Source organism: Astyanax mexicanus, chromosome 11, assembly GCF_023375975.1.
Source record: "Astyanax mexicanus isolate ESR-SI-001 chromosome 11, AstMex3_surface, whole genome shotgun sequence".
In the NCBI taxonomy this organism is placed as follows: domain Eukaryota; kingdom Metazoa; phylum Chordata; class Actinopteri; order Characiformes; family Acestrorhamphidae; genus Astyanax; species Astyanax mexicanus.
In genome coordinates, this window is record NC_064418.1 from 22,647,006 (window position 1) to 22,672,014 (window position 25,009).

General features: G+C 38.2%; 1 protein-coding gene across 1 annotated transcript in view; it reads left to right on the top strand.

Moving 5' to 3' along the window:
- The first annotated feature begins 202 nt into the window (after positions 1–202).
- The window catches only part of LOC111196468 (interleukin-1 receptor type 1), a 30,750-nt gene continuing 5,943 nt past the window's right edge, over positions 203–25,009 (top strand). Inside the window, exons 1-9 of the mRNA XM_049485391.1 lie at positions 203–465; positions 5,555–5,696; positions 15,588–15,795; positions 16,553–16,733; positions 20,237–20,384; positions 20,694–20,756; positions 21,558–21,693; positions 22,117–22,259; positions 23,327–23,464. Of these exons, the coding sequence (XP_049341348.1) occupies positions 5,639–5,696; positions 15,588–15,795; positions 16,553–16,733; positions 20,237–20,384; positions 20,694–20,756; positions 21,558–21,693; positions 22,117–22,259; positions 23,327–23,464 (1,075 nt within the window). The 5' untranslated portion in view covers positions 203–465; positions 5,555–5,638. The remainder of the gene's footprint in view (positions 466–5,554; positions 5,697–15,587; positions 15,796–16,552; positions 16,734–20,236; positions 20,385–20,693; positions 20,757–21,557; positions 21,694–22,116; positions 22,260–23,326; positions 23,465–25,009) is intronic.

The window sequence follows — 25,009 nt, forward strand, 5'->3', positions numbered from 1 at the left end:
GAGAGAGGCTTTTACTAGATTACTAGTGCAGTTGTCCTGAATCCTAGTTCTGACTGTGAAAGGGGCAGCATTGCCCCATGCAGTGCAGGGTGGCACCGGGAACAGGGTGGAGAAACACTGTACTGGATAAGTGTGTATTCTAAGTAACGGAAAACACACTAACACACAGACATACCCACACCTCCCACTTCCTTCTCAATCCCCACTCGAGTGTGCGCTGACAATAACTACAGCTACTGTTCTGCAGATGTTTCATACATTACAAAACCGCAGGCTTCCTCACCCACGTTTAAAAGAAAGAGCAGCAACATCTTCTTCACTGGAAAATATTTATGGGTGGGTCGGAAACCCCACAACTGTGAAAAGGTGAGCGAGTCAGAGCTGAGGTTCAGTCTGATGTGAGAGCAGAACTGGGAGCATCACTCATATCTCCATCCATCCACCCACACCAGAACAGGAGAACAGGTCAGACACATGACAGAAAGATTCATAACAATATTAATGTTTTATTTTGTGTGTATATATATATATACAATGTACATATACAACGTAGATATACAACGTATATACATATAACGCATATACGCATATATATATATATATATATATATATATATATATATATATATATATATATATATATATATATATATATATACTGAAAGTGGTGTTTTTAAAAGGCTTTGCAGATATACTGCAGCACATTTACTTTTTATAAATTTGCCATAATGCCAATCCCATCAGAATTAAGGGAGTGACTGAGATAGAGAGTACTTTGCTATCACCAGTGCTATTTAATGTATTTTCATTTTTGAACATTTTCTCATAATGCCACAACAATTAGTACTTATATGAGAGTTCCACTATCCTGTGAGACAGACTGTCTATGGTGATGGCCCGGGGCGGGGTCCGGGACATATCCCTGCATTGTTTTCTTACATTTATTTACAAATAATATGTAATACAATATGTAATATGTATACAAATGCCTCAAATGCCTCCCTAAATATCTGAACAACACTGGTACTTAAACAGTACCATGGCAAAAACCTAAAACATCAGAAATTATTGGAATATTAGAAGATCGAACATGGAACTTTAATCAGTTCCATGTTATCAATCAGACAAAGTGCCTCCCCAAAGCACCACATTAGCATAAAGGCATGCAGATTATTCATGCTTTTATAATAGCAATGATCAAGTGTTATCCTAGCCCTAACCATTCCCAAGATGACTTTGATAGCACAGCATCACAGTCTGCATACTATCTTTATTTTGTCCTTTGTTCCTCATGTAAATAGTCATCTTTTCTTGGCCAAGGATAACAGTTATCAGGTGGCACTTGAATGTTTGGCTCTAATCTAAAATTGTAGAGTTAAAAATTGGGTTGTAAAAGTAACTTAATAAAAATTCATAAAAACAGTTTGTAAAATTGTAAAAAAAAAAAAAAAAAAAAAAAGGGTGCAATCTAAAACACTGTCTCTCTTTGTGGGCAAACAGGCCAGCAAACCTCAGCATTTAAAGTAGAAAAAAGACTTAACAGAGACAATACCATTGAGGTTTGGTGAGGAATTAGTGCCAAACTGTAAAGCAAACATTATAGTGAAAAAATGTAAATGCAGTCCACAAAATGCATTGTTTTTTCTCACTAACATGCAGAATAAGTGCCAAAATAAAGTGCAAATCTGCTATAACATTACATTTCACTACATCTCTTTAGTTAAAACATTCACATCTTCCTCTTCCTCTTTATACACAGATACACATAAAGAGTTGTTGCATTTGGGAATCTTAAAACCAGTGAGCAGTTTTTTTCTGAATTTGCACGTCAGAGGTAATAGCAATAGCAATTGAACAGAGAAAGCCTTACAAGGAGCATTCTTGTCTAATTCCTTTAGTCACCTTAAAAGGCACAAAAAACATTTATAGCTATAAACCCAAAGAAGCTTAGCAACTTTCCATAAGTAGTTCATGTTCAGTTCTGTCAATAGCCTTCTCCTGGTCTTAAAATAACAATAGCCTGAAGAGGTCCAAAAGAATAAATTAAATAGATGCTATCACTTATCAACCTGCAATGTACACAGTACGCCCGCTCAATATGAATTACCTTCCCCAGTCAAGCAGTTTACATTTTTCAAAACAACTTACAGTCAATGCACAGTACAGTAAGGACACAGGACACCAGTTCTTCAGCATGGTAAGGACAGCTCTTTTGCCAAGCTGCTTTTAGCACCTCAAGCATATCCTAACCCAGTACAATTCTACAAGTATACCATAGACTTTTAGTGCATCTGCTTGCTCACAGCTTAGAGAAAAAGCTGACTGTCTGCTCACAAATGTCAGCAGGCCCCGAAAGGAGATCCCATGATTCTGTTCACACAGCATTTATTCTTCATTATTCATTCATTCATTTTCTGTCCATTCTTGTGCTCTAGACCAAAGAAGAAAATTTCAGTTACACTGTTAACGTGTGAGTGAACCTGCATTCTCTGTGCGTAGCCCCCAGCAGGTCAGCTAAAGTGGTCTTTTTTCTTGTATGAGCTTTAAAGAGGCACTCAACCCTAAACAATAGCAGAAATGTGTTGTGAAGTTGTGAAACATACCAGTCCTGCTAAAAAGTTTTATAAACCTTCTCTAACCTTTAAAAAACTCTTTTATTGTGGTTATTTTCGCCTCTTTAGCGCCCACAGGTTTAACTGTGCTACAGGAGATGATGCAAATCAGTCTATCAATGATTCTGCCGCCCTGGTGACGTCCATCCATCTGCATCTCACTGCTATCATAGGCTTACTGCTCAGGCCAGTCAGTTCTCCCTTATGCCCCGCTCCTAAACCTATACAGCACTGTTTAGAAATTAGAAAGTCCAATCTTGCCAGTGAGAGCATGTTATCCTTAATGTGAGTTCTGCGGAACGATTTACACCCAAGAGAGATCTTCTTAAAGGTCTCATTTCATCTTTTTTGAATGAAGCAAACAAAAACGTTGGTGTCAGTGAACATCATTGATATATTTATTTTCACCAGAGGTGGAAAAAGTACAGAAAATTTGTAATTGAGTAAAAGTACCTTTACTTTGCTAGAATTCTACTAAAGTAAAAGTAAAAGTACCAATCTAAAAATCTACTTAAGTAAAAGTAAGTACTCAAAAGTAAAAGTACTAAATTTAAAATGTACTTTGAGTAAAAGTTACAAAGTTACTTTTAATTATTTGATGTAAAAATGTAAAAACAAATCATAAATGAAATAGTTTTTAATGAACTATTATTCCACATAATAATTTGGATCTTTCAGGCAGTATTTGTTCAGACCACCCCCTAAAACATTTTCAAGAACAAGTGGTATAGGTTTCTAGGATCCATTTTTTTTCTTTACTGTTAAAAGGTTATGGTCATATAGGTGACTATAAACTTTCATTTTATAGTTTCACAGTTCATTATAATTTTTTAACTTGCAATTGCTCTGCTTTAACTGCTATTTACATGTTTTTTTTACATTTAAGCAGATTGTTTAATGATAAAAAATACTCACCATCACATGCTTTCGCATGTTTGATTCCAACATTAAACCTGCGAAAGCATGGCGGTATTGGGAGTATTTTTAGTTTTGAAAGCTGGCAGCTATGTCCGGCGGGACACATTTTGTATTGCATGAGGAAGTTATTGCCTCGTTATTCCACACGTGAGCATCTGTGCCAATTATTATTTTTTATTACTCAGACAATTGTTTTTTTCCCAGCATTTTATTTTTTACTCAGCATTTAGGTGTTTTTCAATGTAGCAAAGTAAATTACTTGTATCAAAATTTACTTGAGTAAAAGTAAAATTACCTATTTTAAAAACTACTCATAAAATCGACTCAATTACAGTAACTTGAGTAAATGTAATTCATTACTTTCCACCTCTGATTTTCACTATGTTCACAATCACAACGCTTAACTAATTATATTTATATAATGATATAACAGACACTATAATATTCATTGAGACAGAAATACAAAAATAAATATTTTTTACACAGACATTTGAGGATAGTCTGGATCAGAATTCATTTAGTCTGTGTGATGATGTCAGGCCCCTGAGCACATCACCATCTACCAAGAACTCCCATGTACATTTTATTAAGCACATTATGAACACACATTAACACAGTACTTACCTGGCTCCTGTAGAAATGGTCTGGGTAGAGACCATGGGGTGTCCTGGGGCAGGGGAGCCTGGGGTACCTGTGAAAAAGAAAACATGGAAAATAATGCATTAACATTGTACAGTTATTATCAATACTTACCTGGACGTCCAAGTGTTTACGTTTATGTCTTATTATCTGTAAATATTGTATAATGACTATCATGTATAGTTGTCTTACCCACCTGCCCACTAGTTAATTGCTTGTTGGCTTAGCCGGGGGTGGGCTAAAAGTATTAAAGGGCAGGCAGGTACACTATTGGGGGGTCACACACTGGTTAAGCGTGGCTGGTATGCCGACGGAAGATTATTGAGCTGTTTATTTAGCATTTTGGTGGTAGCTGCCAACCCACCTTTAACTCCTACCAGTGTACAGTGTGTAAATAGTGTGTAAATATTGTATATTTCGTTTTGTTTCATTTTTGTTTTTGGGTTTGGGTGCTTCGTTCGTCACTGGTTCCAGACTGTTTTTACGTCTCTGTATCACCTCTCTCCGTAACCTCCTGACCACTTGTCCTTACAATACTACAGTCTGTTGTATAACCCTTTGTACAGCAGGAGTCACTTGTGAGAAGGACTCAGTGAGGTAATGAATCTTTTGGTAAGCTTTGGGCTGGAAAAACCCCTGGTTTATGAAGCCTCGTTTAGCTATTACTACCCGAGACCACTTTACCAAACCTCCTGACCTCTTTAGCAAGCAGACAACACTTTATGAATGGGGCAGGTTAGACAGGATAATGAACTTTCATGGGGTGTTCAGCAGCTGTTTCAGTGTTTCAGCAGCTTTCTCCACAGTTTTCACAAACAGAACCCCGATCTCCAGGCTGACCTATACAATAACTTTCACCCACAGTGTTTTAGTTGCTGGTATTTGTAACTGTAAGCATTGTTAGATTTTAAGGCCAAATTAAACTTTTATAAAAGAAAAAAAGGGAGAAGAAATATTTTAGCAGTTTATTCAGTTTAAGAACTGGATATGGAGTGAAGTAGTTATGTAATTATCTATTATGTGGTGCTTGTTATGTCATGCTGTGGATAAATGGGGTGAGTGATAGTTTATGCACACGCTGCAGCAGTCAGCATATGATCACACGTGTTGTAGCCTGTTGTTAGATGGGGGGGGGGGGATGGGTGTTGGATGTGGTGTGAGAGAATCTAGGTTAGCAGGTTTCAGATGAACAGACAAACAGGTCTTTAACTGCTGGGAAAGTCCTCTGGGTTTCCTGTTCCTCCTCCACCCCTGCTGTTGCTAAAGTGTCACTTCCCTCCTGCTGAGTGGAGGAAGGAGCGACTGGAAGCTGCAGTATGGCACGGGGTGGTTTTTTTTTTTAGCATATTTTCCTTTGGTTTGACATTTGGCATTATATTTTCCAGACCTGAGTTTTGACAAATCCCTGCAAAAACCCTATCAAGCAGACTGTAAACTGCTGAAAACGGATCTGCTGAAAATTAGAGGAGATGATTCACAGCGTCTCCCTCCAGTGTCTGATACTCACCCTCTCCTCATTCATCACAGGTAAGCTATACTGTCTGCACTTATAACAATACATTAACACACAGGGCAGCGTGATAGGGTACATGGGTTGTTGAGGGAAGTGTGTGAGGGTACAGGGTGGTGAGGGCAGTGTGTGAGGGTACAGGGTGGTGACGGCAGTGTGTGCTGATGATGTTTTACTTTTCCTAAGGGGACTCACAAACTTCTCTCATAAAGGTAATTACACTTATAGATAAGTTCTCATCGGTATCAGATTACTCCATTAATTGGAGCAAATCAACAGTTTTGCCTCTGAATTGTACATTTCAGAGCTCGATCACTACCTCACTACAGTCGGGTAATATAAGATATCTAGGTATACATTTTTCTCCCAGGCTATCAGACTTGATACAACTGAATCATATTCCTCTACTAAGATCAATAGAGGACGATCCTACACGTTGGAATTCTCTACCTATACCTAAAATCAATTATCTGTTTTCACTGATCCCTAATAAACCTTCTGTTTCTTGGTTTAAGTCATTAGACTCAAACATTTCTAAATTCTTATGGAGAAGTAAAACACCGAGAATAAGTTTGAAGACTTTACAAAAGCCAAAATGCTGTGGCGGTCTAGAACTTACAATTTTTTTTTTTTACAATTTTTTGGCCAATAGACTACAGTATGTTTTAAGATTTTTAAAGATAGCTGAGTCCTCACTAATCCCATGTAAAATGACCCCCCTTTGGAACAACCCAGATATATGAAGAAAAAAAACAGTACTGATTTTTTTAGAATGCCAAGAGAAAGGTATACAAAATTTAGAACATGTTATTCATGACGGGACTTTTATTTCATTTGAAGATCTTATTTTAAAATATGGAATTTGCTAGTATTGACCCACGCCCTTGACTGGGCAGAGAAGAAGAAAAGAGGGTATTGGGGTGGAGTTCGGGGCACCTTCGCTGTAAAGCGTGAAGCCAAAGCCCCCCCTCACATGAAGAGAAACACGAGAAGAGAATAAAATTAAAGAAGGAGGAAGATGGGGAGGAGGTGGGTGCGAGGTTTGTTCAATGAGCAGGTTGAGAGGAAGTGACGGTTTAAATAAGGAAGGAAGTGGGAGGAGTGAGGGCGTGGATCACTCCCAAAACTTAGTTATAATACATAACTCCACTTTGCTAGTATTGACCCACGCCCTTGTCAAACGAAAGAAAGGTAGGGAATAATTAAGTAAGGTGTTTGAAGGTGCTGCCAGCCTATTCGAGTATAGGAATTTACTGGAATGACAGCATGAAGGGTGAGGTCCTTGGAGGCAGAAATCGGTTGAAGTGGAAAGGTAGTGTTGAGCGACTTAATGGAATGATGCACATGTTGTACATGTAGTTTAAAGGCCCCAAAAGCAGCCACCGACCCACATGCGTAGCAGGAGCGACCGGGTAAGGTAGAAGGGGTGCACCTGACGGTCCAACAGAAGCGATGGAGTGGGAAGACGAAGTGGGAAGACGGGGCAACGGAGTGGGAAGACGGAGTGGGAAGACGGAGTGGGAAGACTGAGGCGATGGAGTGGGAAGAAGGAGTGGGAAGATGGCAGCAACGGGAGATGGAAAAAGAGAAGGGAGGACAGACAGACCGAGGAATGGGAGAGAGAAAATGAATGGCCACGCCCGAGCAACGCCCTACGAGATTGCAAGGAGGCGGAGCCACAGCCCGCCAGCGGGCCGGGCGGAAATCACGGGTTGCACTGGAAAAAGGGGAGGGTGGGCCTCGGGACCAATGTTGGGAGGATGGGCAGGGAGGACAGACGGACTGGCGTTGGGAAGATGGGGGATGGGCAGGGAGGACAGACGGACTGGCGTTGGGAGGATGGAGGATGGGCAGGGAGGGCAGACGGACTGGCGTTGGGATGATGGGGGATGGGCAGGGAGGACAGACGGACTGGCGTTGGGAAGATGGGGGTGGGCAGGGAGGACAGACGGACTGGCTTTGGGAGGATGGAGGATGGGCAGGGAGGGCAGACGGACTGGCGTTGGGATGATGGGGGATGGGCAGGGAGGACAGACGGACTGGTGTTGGGAAGATGGGGGTGGGCAGGGAGGACAGACGGACTGGCGTTGGGAGGATGGAGGATGGGCAGGGAGGGCAGACGGACTGGCGTTGGGATGATGGGGATGGGCAGGGAGGACAGATGGACTGGCGTTGGGATGATGGAGGATGGGCAGGGAGGACGGGCAGGGAGGACAGACGGAATGGTGTTGGGATGATGGAGGATGGGCAGGGAGGACAGACGGACTGGCGTCGGGATGACGGAGGATGGGCAGGGAGGACAGACAGACTGGTGTAGCGAAGATGGGTAAGGAGGCGAAGACGATGGTGGCGGTGACGACGATGGTGACGAAGGTTAGTATGGTGAGGGTGATTGTTATGACGGCAACGAAAGAATGGAATGAAAAGGGCGAGATTATGTCCCAGATGGTGGCGATTATGCGGGCGGTGAAAGTGAAAGCTATGAAGTTGCGGCAATGATGGCGATGACATAGGCAGAGATGGTGGCAATGATGCCGATGGTGGTGAAGATGGCCAAAGTGAGGGCAAGATGATGCCCAAGACGATGGCGACGAAGGCGAGAAGATTGCAGCGATGATGATGGCGATGACATGGACAGAGACGGCGACAATGAGGATGGCCATGACAACTGTGGCAGAGATGATGAAGGTGATGCAGGCAGAGATGGTGGCGATGATGACTATGGTGGCTAAGATGGCTATAGCGAGGGCAAGGTGATGCCCAAGACGATGGCGATGAAGACGAAGAAGATGAAGATGAAGACGTAGGCGAGAAGATCGCGCCGATGATGGTGATGTAGGCAGAGATTGCGGCAATGATGAGGATGAAGATGGCTACTACAATGACGATGATAGCCACAACGATAACTATGGCAGCGACGATGAAGGCGATGCAGACAGAGAAGGAGGCGGAGACGATTAAGGTGAAGATGGCCACGATGAGGACGAGATGATGTTCAGCATGGCGTTGATGAGAGCGAAGAAGGTGAAAGCAATGAATATGCAGGCGAGAAGATGGCGGCGATGAAGATGAAGGCGGTGATGTAGGCAGAGACAAAGGCAATGGTGATGAAGACTACGGCGGTGATGAAGGTGATGCAGGCGGAGATGGCGGTGATGATGACGATGGCGATAAAGAGGGCCATAACGAGAGAGAGACACATAGTTCTTACTGTCTTATACATAGCTAAGAAAATTATTCTCATGAAGTGGAAATCAAAAAATGAATTACGTATCTCCCATTATAGAAATTTACTTTTAGACCACATTAGTCTGGAAAGAATGTCTACCACCTCAAAAGATCAATTGAGTAGCTCCATCGTACGATATGGGTGACCAGTCCCACTCGGCAGTGGGCTGTGGATGGTGTAGGTCCTCCGGGTTGTTCCAATCTGCCTCTGCAACATGATGGTGTGGTTGCAGTTTCTTGCCCTTATTAAAAGTACATTCCATGACCCATTGTTGATAAAAAATACTAGAATTGAGTTGTATGTGTATATATATGTGTGTTTGTATATGCCTATGTATATATTGGTATTATTTATTTATTTGTTTTTTATTTTTCCTCTATGCTTTTTTCTCTCTCTCTCTCTTTTTTTTTTGTGGTGATGTTGGAAGAGTTGGGTGGTGGGATGTAGGAGGGGTTTAACAAGTAATAAATAATAAAGTATTTTTAGTCCTCCGAAGAGGGGGGGTGGTGGCGGGCTAAAAAACTAAAATAAAATAATAATAATAATAATAATAATAAAGCCATCAAAGAAAAAAAAGCATATGAATGTAATTATTTTTGTAAATATTACATTATACTATACTAGATATAGTAGTCAACGCACAGCTTGTAGAACAGCGTAAATTTTAGCTCAAAATAACTCAATACACAGCCATTAATGTCTAAACCACTGGGATTAAAAGTAACTGAAAATGGCTAAATTTCCTGATGGCAGCAGGCTGAAGAAGCTGTGTGCTGGGTGGGAGGGATCTTTTGCCAGGTGGAGGGCTTTTTTGTGTGAGGCAGGAGCTGTATAAGTGATGCTGAGTTGGTGCTTCAGGAGAGGTCCTCTGTGACGTGCTCACCTCGCTCCTGTAGTGTCTTTTCATTGTTGCTGACAACGTGTCATCCACATGACTTTGTGTCATCCAAAAACTTGACGAAGAGGTTGGAGCTGTGTGCTGGTGTGCAGTCATTGGTCAGCAGAGTAAACAGAAGGGGGCTCAGCACACATCTGTGGGGAGCCCCTTTGTTCAGTGTGGTGATGCTGGATGTGTTGCTGCCAACCCGCACTGCCTGTGGTCGTCTGGTCAGGATGTCTAAGAGCCAGTTGCACAGTGAAGTGCTCAGCCCCTGACTGTCCAGTTTGTGAATGAGCTGTTGGGGAACGATTGTGTGGAACACTGAACTGAAGTGATGTCATGCAGAGGTGCAAGAGGATTCCAGTGGCAACCTGTGCAGCTCTGGTGAACTCCATGCCCAAGAGAGTTAAGGAAGTGCTGGAAAATAATGGTGGCCACTCGGGATGCAACGATATTGTATGGCCACGGTATCGGTTCGGTTTCGATATATTAATATTATCTAGCTCCAACATGCAGTACATTTTTATCCCTTTCTTTTTTAAATCAACAAGGTGCTCCACTCGCCATGATCACGCAGCTGAGAAAGTTTTGTTTAATTAGCCCTCAAATCTTTAGCATCTGCCTTCAGAGTGCTGATTTGCTCCTGGGAAATTCAGTAAAAATTCTGATTGGTTGTTGCATGGTTGTGGAGAGACACGCTGAGAGAAGTATATAAAAAAGTCTCCCAAGCGAGCCAAATAAGAACCAGAACCAGACAGAGACAGCTGGAGAAACTCAAACTTTTTATTTTCTTAACAGGGAATTTTGAGAAGTGTACTTCCTTTCAAAAGCCCTATTCAGATGGGATTAGTTTCTCAGGGGGTCGCCTGTGAAAAATATTTCACACTGTGCTCCCGGACAAGACTAAAATTACCGGAGGACCACAGAATTCATTAAAAAAATAGATAATTCTGCCTGTAATTTTCTCAGGGGATGTTTGAGAAAAACATATACATGGTCAATCTGGACGGGAATAAAATCACAGAGGACCTGCAATAGTTACCCTAGGACCCCCGGAGAAACTAAACCTGTCCAGAAAGGGCTAAAGACACAATTGTACAGTGGTATGAAAAAGTTTGGGCACCCCTAATAATTTTTATGATTTTCCTTAAAATGATGGTTGTCCGGATCAGCAAATTCAGTTAAATATATCATACAGCAGATGAACATAGTGATATTTAACAAGTGAAATAAAGTTTATAAGATTTACAGTAAGGGTGAAATTGTTATTTAAGTGCATAAATTTGGGCACCCCAACAGCAAAATTACATCAAAGATTAGTAGATCCACCTTTTGCAGGAAGAACAGTATAGAAGTAAAACACTCAAATTTTAGACATTTAAAAGCATTTGAATTTCTAGCATTGAATTATTTTGGATGAGCACAGGATGAGCAATTGATTCAGTCTTTATTCGAACCAACAACCAGCCAATTAAATCATGCCCTGGAGATCATGTGATAGGCAGCGCTTCAAGGACTTCCCAGCCAATCACAATACAGCAGAGTAGCTGAATTGGATGACCCCTCCGCACTCCGGAGTAGGTAAGTTTAAAAATATATATATTTTTTGTAAACTTTCCATTGGAGATTTATGTGACCAGTATGGTAATAGAATGTAGCTAAAAGGCTCTAGAAATAATAATTATAATCTTGGATTTGCTCTGTTGTTTGTCAACTGTAACATTAGTGTCGATATCCACATCTAATCTAAGTAAAAACAATAATCATTTCAGAAAGATGATATATGGAATATGGAATGGGATATATAATTACTACTGCAAAAGCTGAGACTTAACTTAGCTAAATGATAGCTACCTTTTGCTCAGGTTAATAGCTAATGCTAGCTTTTTTGCTAGTTAGCGTTGGGACTCATTTACTGAATAATGTCAGAAAAGATACTACCTAGTTAGCTGTTTATTTAGCAAGCTCTTAACTATTCACGCTTTTCTGCTTAAAGTATGTTACTTAGTGTGCTTCTCACTATCTAAATAAATATATTTGGCTATGTTACAGTTACTATATGCCTCTCAAGCTGGTCCTCTCATTAAATAAAAGAGATATATGAGTTACTATATGCCTCTCAAGCTGGTCCTCTCATTAAAGAAAGGCAATATATTTCAGTTATTATTTGCCTTTCAGGCTAGTAACTTTTTTTTTGACAAGTAGTTTTATTGTCAACACTGCATATGTGCAGCACATAAAGAGAAATGAAATTAAGTTACCCTCCTTCTCAAAATTTACAGGAAGTACAGAAAATAAATATAAAATATAAAAGAATGGGAGACACTATATGTACAATATTTATCTATTATCTATTAGACAAGTAGTGAATACTCTCAGTAAAGCCATCATGTTATGTTATGTGTATGTTTGAGCATAATCGGATTAGTATTTATTGCTATATTTATTATTGATGTCTTTTATACATTTTTATTCACGTTTAAGTCATGTTAATCAATGTGAATCCAATATTGGAACCCATGAGAGACTGTTATTAATAATATCGGCTAAATGTTTTATGTTAATTAATATTAATTTTATCACATTGTGTAAATGCAGTCGCTACAAGTGAATCTGATGTTTTTATTTCAGGTTGAAAAATGAACATCAACAGCTCTGCTGTGAAGTTTGTGAAGAACACAAAGGTCCTCAGTGTTCTGTAGAAAACATCTTGAGCATCTGCATTAGCGTCTGGTTTGGGAACTGCATCATCTCGGATGGTAAGACCCTTTCACAAGAGTCTCTCTCCCCTCCATCACTGAGATCTACTCCACACGCTGCATCCGCAAAGCCATCAGCATTTTGGACGACCCCACCCATCCCTCACACGGACTCTTCTCTCTGACCCCCCCCCATCCACTACACACCCTACACACTCACACAGAACTAAACTGAACCCCCCGACCACTCTTCACTCACACACAAAAACTGTAATATCCCTATCAGCAATATTTGCTGCTTTATTCTATAGAACTATAAACTCCAGTGTTCTCAAGTCTCACACTTTGAGCGTGTGACACACGCACCTCAGCGAGTTCACACGCCACACATGGTATTTCTCACGCCTGCCAATCCATCGGCTGCATATTATAATGTACTCTCGTTGAGCCAATCAGAATATAGTTTCAGCCAGAGAGTCAGGCGCTAAGAACTGTCCGATTCAAAAGTTGAACAAGTGAAGAAGAACACAGCACAGATTACATGAACACAGCACAGACTACATGAACACAGCACAGACTACATGAACACAGCACAGACAACATGAACACAGCACAGATTACATGAACACAGCACAGACAACATGAACACAGCACAGACAACATGAACACAGCACAGATTACATGAACACATCACAGATTACATGAACACAGCACAGATTACATGAACACAGCACAGACTACATGAACACAGCACAGATTACATGAACACAGCACAGACTACATGAACACAGCACAGATTACATGAACACAGCACAGACTACATGAACACAGCACAGATTACATGAACACAGCACAGACTACATGAACACAGCACAGATTACATGAACACAGCACAGACAACATGAACACAGCACAGATTACATGAACACAGCACAGATTACATGAACACAGCACAGACTACATGAACACAGCACAGATTACATGAACACAGCACAGATTACATGAACACAGCACAGACTACATGAACACAGCACAGACTACATGAACACAGCACAGATTACATGAACACAGCACAGATTACATGAACACAGCACAGATTACATGAACACAGCACAGATTACATGAACACAGCACAGATTACATGAACACAGCACAGACTACATGAACACAGCACAGACTACATGAACACAGCACAGATTACATGAAATGGGGTTTACTTAAATTCCGCTTGTGCAGTTTGTAAGAATGAACCTTGGGGGACACAAAAGCAGTAAGAAAATTGAGAAATAATTGTATTTAATACATGAGTACAATTAAACTTTTTGGGAACATTTTATTATCTTTATTTGTTCTGGGAGAAAATATCCTGTTTAAGAAAATAAAGACAATAAAGATGATTGTTTTAATCTTGTTGTGTTTTGTATTCATTATTTACTTATTTTATATTTATATAAAACACTTTTACTCTCTTTGTACATCATGGTTCTCGATATTATCCATTCTCCGCTGCAAAGCCGAGAGCTTCTCCAAGATGTTATGGGTCTTGTGGTTTTAGAGTCACAACCGAAATTGATGCAGTGCTGACAGTTCTGCCCACTGTATCAGTCATGTCGGGGGCAGACATGCATCACTGCATCAATTTTGGGGGCATTTGGACAGCTGTCCCCATTCCTTTAATTTTGCGATATACCAGGACAATGCCTAATGCATACTCATACTTTTCATACTCAGGGTAAGAAAAGAAACAATCAAAGTTATGCACTCATTATGCCTATTGCCTGATCATAGTTATAATTTATTATTGAAAATTAAACCGGGTTGCCGACACATGAAACACATGAGCAGTGTAATAATATTTGTCATTGATGAATACAGAGCAGATACATTTTCTATATTTCTGTATATGACCTAAAACATAATCAGATTGTCACACACATCCTAAAAGTACATTAAGAGAAAAGATAACATTAAGAGAAACCAGAGAAACAAATGAGACAAAAATAAATATTATACTTGGTAATTTATTTATTGGGGAAAATTATCCAATATTATATATTTGTGACAAAATATTTACTGTGAAAAATATTGTGACAAATGTATGTGGAACTTTAGGATAAGCAGTTAGTTTGAAGGTGAAATTAGGGTCAGGTGTTTGTAAGAAAATGCAGAAAAAAAGAAAATTAAATATGGTCATAGTTACTTTTGTGTATACATATAAGAATTCCAGAGATTCTGAAATGGCAAATTAGAATTTTATTTTATACACATTTTACATTTTATTATCGTAATCCCACAACATGTTGCAAGTGCCAATTTAGAACATTTTATAAAACAGCTCTTGTTATTTAAATACTGTCTGTCCTATCCAGTGATCTATCAAGACAGCACCAAACTTTTAACTCCTGTGTTCTCAGAGATATTCATGAGCAAAATATTTGCTCTGCTTTTAAAATGTATCTTCAAAACCATGCAGGAAAATTGAAAGTGGATTCAAGTGAATTCTGCCACTATATACAGAGCAACCAAAACACTTTTAAAATGAATCTTTCAAAGTCTTGTCTGTGCATTCCTTATAAAAGAAGCTCACAGCAGATTTTATTAGAAATATCAGTGTTTACCTGTTCCACTCTTTTTCAGTTCTCACCGAGAATTAAAGAATAAATAAATGATTTAATACTTCTTTTGGTTTATAAACCCTATAGTGCTGTGCAGTTAGTTATCCCATTTTGGGAATTGCATTAACCAAATTGATTCTTATCATTGTTTTAATGTGATTTTAAATGTAAGGATGGAGATTGTTTCCATATGGAAGCTGCAGAAGGAATCTCACTAGATAGACATTTGCTTCTGTCAGAAACCTGTAAACTCTTTAATGTGGTAATGATTTACCTATTTTAAACGTTTCCTTTAATATGAACTGAAACATAAGGAGGCTATTTCGGCACCATGTTAATATAAAATCTGCTGTAAGGCTGAAGAAGCTGTTTAATAGTTTAAGAACAAATAGCTAAATAAACTAGGTTTTTATATTTGTTTCATACAGGTTTTATTGTGCTGTGTGGTTCTCTATAAACTCTATAAGCTCTACTCTTTTCCCCAGGGTACCAGCACAAACTCCAGGAGATCACTGCAGGTCACGTGTTTCCACTCGAGTGTACTTTAGGTGATATGAAAATAAGATGGGGTTCAGAAAAGCAGCAGGAGCTGGATATGGAGAGTCTTCCTGCAGGAATGAAGATCATAAAGCAAGCCCTGTGGTTCTTGCCGGCTCAGCCGTCGCACAGTGGAAACTACTACTGCTCTTCCTGGTATAAAGATACCTCCTACAAAACATTATCCCAGTTCCCAGCCTCACATTCTTCATCCACACACAATTTCCACACCATAAAAATCTAATAAAAAAACTTTAACTTTGGCCTAATATTCATTACCTCAAACTTTGATATTCCTCTTTTTAGTAGTAAATCCAGCAAACCCAAAAGGAGCCAATCCAAAAACTCCCTGTCATGTACTCTGTAAAATCGAATCTCACTACTTATTATATACTTATATATAATTAAGTAAACTTAAATACTAGAGAAATCTGGGATCACCTGATTGATTATGAAAAATGAATAATTGAAATATACACATACAGTTCACATGTGTAAGATCAACATTCTGGCTTGTCCTGGCTTATTACAAAGTATAGTTTTGTCTTTATATAAGTATATATATATATTTATATTTTATTTTATATAATTAAGTATTTAACCAGTACCAAATTTGCTAAATTAAAGTATACTTTTCTACTGAAAACCGTTTGAGAAGCTTAAATTCATTTATTTTGAATTTCTGGTATTGGCTAGCATCAGTGGGGCTCCTGAACCCAACAGACTGTCGACACTGTTGACCAGCTAAGCTTTGTAGGATTTTGCTGTTTGATATACATGCAGTGTATTTAATGATACATGGTCGATTAAACGATTAAACTCAAAATTTAAAAACTGTTTTAATAATCGTTTTCCCTGGCTGGTGTGATTCAGTCTCCCATTGAATGCCTACTCTATCTTGTTTGTGTGTCAGGTCCAATCACAGCAAAGAGCACAATGCCATGGCCAACTTTTCCGTTGCTGTGACCAATAGGACGTCTTCTCCACAGACAATTCACCTATCCAGGGACAGAAACGGGTTTCTGAACTGCAAGAGCAACTACATGACCAAAATCTTCCAGTTAGACCCTCACCCTCACGTGAGCTGGATAAAGGTATGCATTGTTCATGAAATCCATTGTTGGGCTTCTTTAGCTAAAATGAAATTTTCTGTCATCAAGTATATATTATGTTTGCTGTGAATACAGAACTGGGGTGGGTTTCCCGAAAGCTTTGTAACGCTAAGAACTTCGTGAACTTGTACATAAGTAATTAAAGAGTGTTTCCCAAACCCGTGCGTAACTAAAGTACTATGTAATCTTGCTCGCAGATAAACGAGTAACCAGTAATCAGAAAGAACTACTTAAAGGGCATTCTGCTTGCAGTTCAGCACCTTAAACACCAGGGACCGCCAATTTTGAAGGAGAAAAAATATTTTTTCTCTGGTTGAAATAATTATATAATATTATTATTAATTATATTATATTATATTATATTATATTATATTATATTATATTATATTATATTATATTGCATTGCATTATATTATATTATATTATATTATATTATATTATATTATATTATATTATATTATATTATATTATATTTTATTGTATTGTATTGTATTATATTATATTATATTATATTATATTATATTATATTATATTTTATTTTATTGTATTGTATTATATTATATTATATTATATTATAATATAATGCCAACTTTGTCTGTGGCTTGTAGTCTAACTGGGCATTTTGAAATTGACCAATCAAACACACAAATAAATCATCAGTGATGTTACAGTTCTTGACATTACTGCTGCAAGGAATGCAATCAATAAATTCCTGCAGATGATGCTCACGGTTTAAGCAAAGTCTCCAAGTCCGTGCATTCTGTAATCAGACTGTTACTGTGGCATGCACGAAACTATACACAGGCCAGAGATTACAGCACAACACAATATTTCCATGCTATTGGGAAAATTCCTGGTAATGTAGGTCCGGTGCAGGGGACGCCTGCAGTGTCTTTAATCACACCTACACGTATTGTAAAGGGTATCGGTGAATGTGCGGGTAATATTTAATAATATTTCATAATCAGGTGCTTCTAACCAACATTGTGGCCGTTCATCTGGGCAAACTCTGGGGTGTGTCAGCTCGCAAATATAGTACCAGTCAAAAGTTTGGACGCGTCTCATTCAATGTTTTTTCTTATTTTTTTTTTTAATTAATTTTCTACATTATAGATTAATGTTAAAACCATGAAAACGAATAATTGATGGAATTTACGGAATTATCTAGTAAACAAAAAGGTGCATGGCCTCCGCAATCCCCTGACCTAAACCCAACTGAGATGGTGATTTAGGATGAGCTGGAGCTTCACAGAGTGTATAAAGAATAAAACATATTCTGGTTGGTTTAAAATTGATATATATATATATATATATATATATATATATATATATATATGTATGTATATTAGGGGTGTCATTGCTAAAGTGTTAATGCATGCTGTTGATTTGGAATTTTTTTACGCAAGTTATTTAAGGCACCAAGTTTTACCCCTACTTCCACCGTAATCTGCCCCGCCCCCACTCAACACACTGATTTTTCTCTGGCTTCGCGCTCGTGTCCGGCTTCCAGCTCAGACCCGGTCAGAGATCTCTCTCACACACACACGCGCACACACGCACACACACACACACACACACCCACACACACAGACCTAGACTCGCACTTCTGTCCTGCTCCTCATTCCTGAGATTTTTATAGTCATTAAATTAAGTTTGCATTCATAAATCCTTACAACCAAGCTGAGACATTTACAGTCCAATTTATCCTGCATTCTTTATTCCAGCACCCTGCGCTGATTTTATCTCCCATCAAACAAACAAAGATATACCATTATTTTAATTGACAACTAATATACATATAATTGCATTTTACATTTCTTACATTTATTCTTTTATGTACATTTAAATATCTGTTATAAAAAGATGCGCAATTAATCACAGTCAATTACAGAGAGAGAGAGAGAGAGAGAGACATATAGACATAGACATACAGGAACATTTGTTTATGTATTATTATATTATTTATTAATAATAATAATAATAATAATAATAATAAAAATAATAATAATAAATGAATAGTAATTTTACTATCAATATTACTATTAATAATATTAGTGTAATATCTATTAATATAATATATATTAATAAAAATAGTTAAAAAAAAGTTTAATGTTTTAAAATAGATTAAATTTTAGATTATTTATTTATTCATATGTATCTTTAGAAGTATTTTATCTATGCCAAAGTACATCCTTTAGTAATTTAAATTTCAGAATATGTATTGTGTTGTTGATTACAACACAGTTCTATGTTTTTTGGGCATAATAGTGAATAAATACTGCATATTGGCAGTGTTGAATGTGTCGGGGAGAAGTCGACACAGACGTTCTTTAAACTTGTTCGTTAATTTTCACTTTGCGAAGCTCTTTGGGAAACACTCGTTCTTTACTCACGTCATTCCTTAGTTTGTTCGTTATCCTCTAAGTTTGATTGTTTTCGGGAAACCCACCCCTGTTTCATATTGTCACCTTACAACCACAAACTTAAATGTATTTTATTGAGATTTTATTGAGACAAGTTTTATTCTAGGACTTTCCTGTATTTTGCTTCATCCATCTTCCAATCAACCCTGACCAGCTTCTCTTTCCCTGCTGAAAAAAAAGCATCCCCACAGCATGATGCTGCCACCACCATGTTTCCCATTGGGTGGTGTGTTTAGGGCGATGAGCAGTTTTTCTTTTTCGCCATACAAAGTGCTTAAACTTAAACTTTGGTCTTTTCTGACCACAGCACCTTCCTCCAGGTGTTTGCTGTGTTTCCTACATAGCTTGTGGCTAAAAACGTCTTTTCTTTCTTTCAGCAATGATTTTCTTTTTTCCACTCTTCCATAAGGGCTGTATAGTGCACAACTTGTTTGTCCTCTGGACAGATTCTCTGTGGATTTCTGCTGCCCCTCCAGAGTGACAATGGGCCTCTCGGCTTCTAGAACTGCAGTCTTGCAGAATACTTTTTCCATTTTTGGATGATGGATTGAACAGCGCTCCTTGGGAAGCTCAAAGCTTGGGATATGTTTTATGACCTAACCCTGCTGTAATATTCACAATGCTGTTTGTTCACAAGTGTTCTCTAACAAATCACTGAGGCCTTCACAGAACAGCTGTATTTATACACAGCTGTATAAAGCTGTATAAATTACACACAGCTGGACTCTATTAACTAATTAAATGACTTCTGAAGGCAGTGGATTTTATTTAGGGGTTTCAGAGTAAAGGGGACTCGATAGATTTGCACGTCACATTTTCCAATTTTTTATTTATTTAAATTTTGAAAACCATGGATCATTTTTTTTTATTCTACTTCACAATTATCAGCTACTTTGTGTTGGTCTATCACTTAAAATCTTAATAAAATACATGTAAACACATTTTGTGGTTGTAAGGTGATAAGGGGTATGAATACTCTAATAATGTCGCTGTTGGTTGACATAAATCTTTAATCAATTTGTAATTTAGTTTACATTTTATGTCTTTTCTCCGTCTGCCTAGAACGGCACCCTTCTTGAAGGGGATAGCCTTTTGTTGATACAGAATGTTGCGGAGAGTGATGAAGGAGAATACACGTGCTCGGTGAATTTTACCCATGAAGGAAATGTGTACACTGCTGCCCAGACCTTTCGAGTCCGCACACATTACGGTAAATGCTTGTAGTGAATATGTGCACTTCTTTCCAAGACAAAACATTGGTTGGTTTTTCAGTCAAACAGTCTAAACAGAAATTACAACTCAGTGAAAGTATGGATTAGAAGTATATAAATAATGTTTAAAAATATTTAAATGCTCCATGTATCCACATTTTACCATTATTACAGCTTTCAATCTTTTTAAAAGAATTGGTTAAAAATACCCAGTGTATCACTGTCACCATGGACAGTATTGAGGTATATGTGCTTGCTTTGTACAGATTTTTAATGATGTTTTATTATTGTTATGTATGTGTCAACAGCGACAATTCCACAAAAGCCCAGAGTGGTCAAACCACAAAAGGAAATTCATTCTGTAACAGTTGGTAAGTACTCTGCTAAAGGTGCTTCTTGCAGTTTACCTATACAGAGAAACCCATTCCCATACAGCAGATCTAAAATGATTCCACACAGAACCACTGAAATTGGACTGGACTGAAATCAGTCACTTTCTCTACTGGAACACATACTTCTAGCTGATCTCTTTAGAACCCTCCACTGCGTTCTCCTATTTCGGGGGGTTTTGTATGCTTTAATGGGTCGCTGTACTGCAGATTCCATAATACCGTGCTCCAGTGCCAGTAGCAACTTAATTTTGCTTTCTGTTAACAGTACAATGATCTGCTTTAACAAAAAGGTTTAAGTGTTACCCAGGCGGGTTAGTACAAGGTTGTCGGCTCGGCTGTCAACCTCTTAAAGAGGCTGCACGGGGTGGAAATGGGCTTGTTACCCTGAGATTGTCCATAATTTTTCTCTGTTTTGGTTCTCACATCCCCAGGCATTGAATTAAATGTTTCACAATTGAATGTCCATTTATTTCAATTTAATCTAGATTTATTTTTTCTCTATTCAGCTGCTTAAATGTGTGATTTCTGTGTTGCCAGACTTTTTATCAGGACAAATACATATGAAAGAAACAGCACATGGTTGAAAAATTGCCAGTACATTTGAGTTCTGTGTAAAATGACAGAAGAGTTTACTTTCATTCTCAGTTTTATTCCTTTTTCCTTTGTAAATACCAAATTGTTTGTACCTGCAACAAATGTCTAAGTGAATTTTCTAAAAAATGTGCTGGTTATATATAACATTATTTCTGGCTTTATCTGTTTTTGTGTTTGTGGCTGTAGGTTCAAGACATGACTTAAACTGTAAAGCTTTAGTTGGAACTGATCAAGAAGATCCCGTAGATCCTTTCCAAATATATTGGCTGGTGAACGGAGAGTTTGCTGAGAGAGTCTCTAAACACTTTATTTTTAATGTGAGGTGAGTTTACAGAGAAATACAGGAGAGCGGGTGCCAGAAAAATGCGTTTTGAGCCAGATTGATTATGTTCACACCAGTCTTAATAAAGGTAGTGTTATTAAGTGTTACACTGGATGTATAGTCAATAGTTTAATTTTTTTTTTTTTTTTTTTTAAGTAATAAGTAACATCTCATTATCTGGGTAGCTAAGACATTTACATTACACTACATTACATCACATTTGGCAGACGCTTTTGTCCAAAGCGACTTACAATAGTGAAGTTTAAAATGACATGTTAATAATATGGTACTGAATACATGTGTACGTAGCTGGATTTTATAGTTATATTGACTAGATTAAGTTAAAATATGAAATGAGTATATACCTATAGAATCTTTTTTTCTATATGCTTTGCACTGAAATTTACTTTACTTTGTTCTTAGCCGTACCGTGGAACACAGTACAATATATTACCAGAATAATCTTACTATCCCGGAGATTCAGAAAGAATTTCTGCACATCCCTTTCATGTGTGTGATCCTGAACTCCAAAGGGTCAGACAATGGCACAGCAATACTTATTCCAGGTAAGTGCTCACATACTGTATACTGTGTGTATACACAGTGCCTGCCCCCTACAAATTTCTTTTTTCTTTTTCATAATTGTACCTTACAAACACATTCTTAAATCTCAGACAAAGGTAGCCAATAAATATAAAAAGCAGTTTTTAAAGGATAATTTCATTTTTAAGGGAAAAAACTCTATTTAAACCAACCTGACACTATGTTAAAAAAGTATTTGACTACTAAACTCAATAACTTGATTGAAATAATGAGTCTTTCAGCTCTAAAAACATTAAATAATATTACTGTCTATTTAATGTGAGATTTAAATGGTCTGTATGTATTGGTGCCAAATAAAAAAAAATGAAAGAATGCAAATGCATTTCACAAGATGCATTGCATTTCCACACTAGCATGCAGAACAAGTGCCGGAATAAAACACAAAACCACTATTACATTGCAATTCACCGCACTTGATCTCTTCATTGAAAAACAATACAAAGGAATTTATATTTTCAAAACCAAATTCTGAATTAGTGTCAGAATTGCACAAAACCTAAACTGCATTGTATTCCGCTGGACAGTGATTTCATTTTGGCACGAATACCACGCTGCTCCTAGAAGAATTACGATACTGTGCATTGTGATTTGCTTTTAACCATTCACAGTACCTCACAGTGGAATACAATGCAGAGGTTTGTGTGCCATTCTGACATGAATTCAGTGTGTTGTAAATTCTATTATTTTTTAATAAAATATCAAGTGCAGTGAAATGTAATGTAAAAGTATTCTACATGTTAGTGGGGAATACCAATGCATTTTGTGGACTGCATTTACGTTGTTCCACAGTAGTGTTTGCCTTTAAATTCGGCATTCATTTCTCTCCATAGTCTGCACACAGTTTACACTGTCCTACCCACAAACAACAGTATGATTCCATTATTTAAAAACACACATCAAACTCATTAGTGTTCTCTAAATGAAAAGAAAACTGAATTTACTGTCGCATCATAAATAATTCCAGTAAACATGTTGATTAGTTTTTTGAAGCTCTTTATTAACATGCATTGTGATCTGTCATCTTTTACAGCCACTGAGAGTTACTGGGTGATGCTACCTGTTGCTGGTTGCTTGGTGGTGGCACTGGTTCTGCTGGTGTTCCACTTCTTTAAGGTTGACCTGGTCCTGGCTTACAGGAAACTCAGCCCTTGTTTAAAAAGACAGTGTGGTGAGTGATGTCGTTTTTATATAAATTACAGTAGAACTTAGATTTAAAGTTTGTAGGAACAGAGGGAAGAAAAGATTTGAAATAGATAGCCTATGGGGTAACAGATAACTCCAATGGGCAAAGGGAAACAATTTATTTCAGATGTAAAAAAAACAAAGCATCTTTCAGGAAGAGTGAAAAACAATTAAAGCTCACCTTCCGTCGTTTTTTCTTTCATTTTAAAATGTCTAGTTGTGGTCTCTAGTATGAATGAATGACATGTGAGCCGTTTTTGTAAAAACAAAATTGCTCAGGTGTCTCTGTATAGCTCTTTTTTAATGGACTGTTTTAGGGGTGTGTCCAAAATGACCGGATTCCAGCTTTGTTCATGAATATTCATACATGCAAACAGCATGCAAATATCTCTCCTCTGATTGGCTAGGAGCACTGCGACGCCCCTCCACCGCTCTGCCGCTCACTGCCTCCCACCTCCTAACTGATGAGCGGTGATGTTGCGTCGCTTCAGCTCCGCCTCTGGGAGTTTCTCGAGCCAAGGTGGGCTGGTCTGTGAGTTTCTGCCTACGTAGGCAGAAAGATAATTCAAAATTCACCCGTTTTTCGGAGGGGGGGAGGGGGGATTTCTTTGCTTAGCTCCTGCAGACAATGGGGGCTGCAAAACAGTTTAATGTGCAGGTGTACACATTCAACTCGGAGAGACCTACTGTATTCCACAAAAAACAAGAAAAATCGGATTTTCGCGGAAGGTGAGCTTTAATGTGAGAAAAATTGAAGAATCCATTTGAAGAATGTGGAGTGAGTCATTAGAGTCATATTGGTTCTTGTAAGCTTTGTCCTGCCCACTTCACCAAAAATACTTGTGCAATTAGCAGCAATTAGGCAGACAGGAAAAACAAATCATATTGGCCATACTTTTGCTGAAAGCATTGGTGGGCAGTTTTTGCTGTGGTGCCTGGGGAGCACTGAGTGTTGCTGCTCTAACCTTTGTGCCCTAACGGCCAACCAGTGGCAACTTGCTGAAGCTGGGTATTAAACCCACAACCCTGGTGTCAATAAGCTGGGGATAAAATCACTCAGTCACCACTAAGCCCTCAGAAAGTAATGCTCATTACCAGGGAATGAGATTAAAACTTACTTCAACACACCCATTGACTTTTAAGTCAATGCCTGAACCACTCGACAATCCTAAAACACACAGAACAACCCAATAGTGCCTCTTTTGTGTCTTTAATATTACAAATCAGCTTACTCAAAGCTTTATCAAACTGTGAATTTGAAATTTGAAAATGGGTTGTAACATACAGTAATGCGCAAATATTTTAAGCACCTGTGAAAATTTTAAACGATTTTAGTAGTGATTTAAAATCACTGTATATTTAATTAGATCTTAATGATGTTAAATGAGCCACTGGGGAGTTAGCTAGGGGGCATCTGGAACCCACCATTGTTCTTCAGACTAGTTCACAGGACATGAACTACTTTCTAAAAAAATCTTAGAAATTGTTCTTACTTTGTACTGTATTTATGTTTATTACAAGTATGTTACAT